Raw genomic sequence first — 3,421 nt, 5'->3', positions numbered from 1 at the left:
AACTAATTCTTTTTTTTTTTTTTTTTTTTTTTAACATTACCGGTACGGGGATCTTAACCCTTGACTTGGTGTTGTTAGCACCACGCTCTCCTAAGTGAGCTAACCGGCCATCCCTGTATGGGATCCGAACCTGTGGCCTTGGTGCTTACAGCACCACACTCTCCCAAGTGAGCCACAGGCCGGCCCCCATATAAACTAATTCTACTTGTTTTTCTTGCTGACTTACAAATAAAAATAAGCACAAATCTATTTTATCATTGGTCTTAATAGCAGATCACTTCTTCCCCAGGAGTTTATTTCTACTAACGACTTTGTTCAATGGTTTACAGGATATAATTGAATTTTCAGTGTGATTAAAAGCTTTTTTTTCCAGTGATATCTTTTGGTTACTTGTACCTTCCTTATCCTCAGACCCTTCCTGCTGCTATGAGAGCCCTTAAAGGAAAGGCAGCACGACAATGTCTCACTGATGAACTGGGTTTGCATGTCCAACAAAACCGGGCAATATTAGATCATCAGCAGTTTGACTACATAATAAGGATGATGAATTGTACTCTACAGGTAATTTTTAATTCTTTCAGATTGTGCCTCTTATTTGAGAATACTTTTGTTTTTCCAGGAGATTTGGTAATTACCAATATATCAAGTTCATGAGTCTGCCACAGTTAATAAGATGAAGAGTCAAGATTCATACCATTTCTGTCAGAAACACTTATTCATTCCTTGGTTATAAACATTAAGAGGTTTTCACTCTTTGTTTTCTCTTGAAAAATACTAGACTATTTTACTAGTTTTGTAGTATGAACAAGTACTTTGAAAATGAAAAGTCATCTTTAAAGCATTCAGTTATATATTACTTAATGTCTCTAGTCACATCAGCCCTTTTCAGTCAGTTTTCAGTTGTGCAATTAAAGCAGAGGACAATGAGTGGTGGATAATGCAAATAATAAAAGAATTACTCAAGTATTTACTAAGCACTTTGTGTGTGTAAAGCACACACAAAAAACGTATCCAGTTGACTTCAAAATATGTGTATTTTCTTAGAGAGGTAAACTTCCCACAAAATAATGAAGACCCAGTTTGGGAGAAGCAAGTAATCTTGTTTCCCCATCCTGTCTTTCTTATGTAGATATCCTATGACATTGGCATCCTGTTCTCTACAGGCGATGCAAAACTTCTGAAACCTTTTACACATGGAGAAGATATAATTAAATATTAAGATTTCAAAGACCATATATGGAACTCCAGAGAAATTAAATAAAATGTATGTTAAATACCAGTAAATTGGAAAGCAAGAATTATAGGATATAATTAATAATAAGCTTTGTGGATGAACAAAGGCTTAAAAAATGAGATCCACCATGTTTATGGATTAGAAGACTCGATACAATAAAGATGTCAGTTCTCCCCAAAATAATCTCTAGAGGAAATGCAATTCCTATCAGAATCCCAAATGGAAGAGCAGAGCCTTATAATTACCAACACACCCTTAAAAAAAAAAAAAAAAACAGCAAAGCATGAGAATTTGCCTTGTCAGATATCAAAAAATTAGTTTAAAATTATAGTAAAGACAGTGTGAAACTGAGACAATCATAAACAAATTGACCAGTAGAACAGAACAGAGAGCCTAGAAACAGGTGCACACATATATGGAAACATGATTTATGAGAAAATTGGTATTTTAGACAAGTGGCAAAATAATGAGCAATTCAGTAAATAGTGCTGGGACATTAGGGTGACACATACACATAATATACAATTCACACAAAAACATGTACACATTCCTAACACCATACTCAAAAATCAGTTCCACATGCATTAAAGACTTAAATATGAAGAGACAAAAAAAGCTAACCTGTATTATTCAAACATTATATTTTTCAAACCCAATACAAGAGGTATCCTTATGACTTTGGGGCAGGGAAGGATTTGTTAAACAAATCACAAATAGTGCCAAACTTAAAAGAAAAGATGATAAATTTGATACATTAAAATTAAGAACTTCTGTTCATCAAAAGATACCAGAAAGAGAATGAAAACACAAACATCAGAGTGAGAGATGTTTGAAAAACATAACTACCAATAGATTAGTACTCATATTAAGAACTCCTACAAATCAATAAAAGAAAGACAAACAATCTAATATTTAAATGAGCAGAAGACTTAAGTATCTCAAACAAAAAGAAGCCCACTTGGATAATAGAAAATGATATGAAAATATAACGTCTATAAAGTATATAACATATATATATATATATATACTATATATATAAATCACATATATAGTATATATGTAAGTATAAAAAATATGAAGTATATATGAGTATAAAAAAGATGATTTAAAGGAAAGAATGGTCTTTGTCAATAATTGAACAAACAAATTAAAATCACAATGACATAGCCTTTTACACTATTTAGCAAGAATATAAAAATCTGATCATATCAAGTGTTGACAAGTTATGGAACAAATGGAACATGTAAACTCTGCTGGTGAATGTGTAAATTAATGCAACCACTTTAGAAAATTTAATAAGATGTAATTAATAAGATATGAGAGAAGAAGTAAGATCATTTGTTATTGTCTTATAAAGCTGCATATGAAACAGTTACTCTGTTTCTATGACCCAGTGATTTCACTTCTGGAAGAGCTTTTGCCCATATACACCAAAAAACATGCACAAAAATGTTCATAGCAGTATTCTTTGAAATAGAAAACTTGAAAAAACTCATATGCCAACAAGCATTAGAATGGTTAAATAAATTATGGTATCTTCTTATAATAGAATGTTATTTACCACAGAAAGTGAATGAATTGCAGCTACAAGGAACAATGTGGATGAATCTTAAAGATGATGATTTTTTTTTAAATGAAAAGACAATTATGATATGGTTCCACTTATATAAAATTCAAAAAACATATTATATATTATTTATGGATACTGCATTTAGTGATACAGACATATGTGGTAAAACTATAAAGAAAACAAAGTAGTAAGAAACAAAATATTTAAGAAAATTACCTCTGGGGGTCAGAAAAGAAAGGCATTAAACAAAAATCAGTTGGCTATAAATACATGTGGATTTCTGGATTCTCTGTTCTGTTCCATTGGTCTGTGGGTCTGTTTTCATGTACCATGCTGTTTTAGTTACTATAGCTTTGTAGTTTATTTTGAAGTCAGGTAGTGTGATCCCTTCAGCTTTGTTCTTTTTGCTCAGAATTGCTTTGGCTATTTGGGGTCTTTTATTTTATTTATTTATTTTTTTTCCTTTTTGTCTTTTTTTTCGTGTCCGGCAACGGATCGCAACCCTCAGTGTCGCGCCCGGACCGGACCGGACCGGCAACGGGATCGCAACCCTCAGTGTTGCGCCCGCACCTCGCTCAACCAGTGAGCAGGAACCGGTCTGTATGTGGGATCCGAAC

At 32.8% G+C, this 3,421-nt stretch overlaps 1 protein-coding gene across 1 annotated transcript in view; it reads left to right on the top strand.

The window, feature by feature from the left end:
• The window catches only part of LOC103604980 (myotubularin-related protein 13), a gene marked incomplete at its 5' end in the record, with an annotated part of 148,821 nt that overhangs the window by 46,257 nt on the left and 99,143 nt on the right, over window positions 1-3,421 (top strand). Inside the window, one exon of the mRNA XM_008589562.1 lies at window positions 412-561. Coding sequence (XP_008587784.1) covers window positions 412-561 — 150 coding nt within the window. The remainder of the gene's footprint in view (window positions 1-411; window positions 562-3,421) is intronic.

The sequence above is a fragment of the Galeopterus variegatus genome, unplaced genomic scaffold, assembly GCF_000696425.1.
Source record: "Galeopterus variegatus unplaced genomic scaffold, G_variegatus-3.0.2 Scaffold5519, whole genome shotgun sequence".
Classification (NCBI taxonomy): domain Eukaryota; kingdom Metazoa; phylum Chordata; class Mammalia; order Dermoptera; family Cynocephalidae; genus Galeopterus; species Galeopterus variegatus.
The sequence above is the reverse complement of the archived record's forward strand: the minus strand, read 5'-3'. Positions and strand labels throughout refer to the sequence as shown.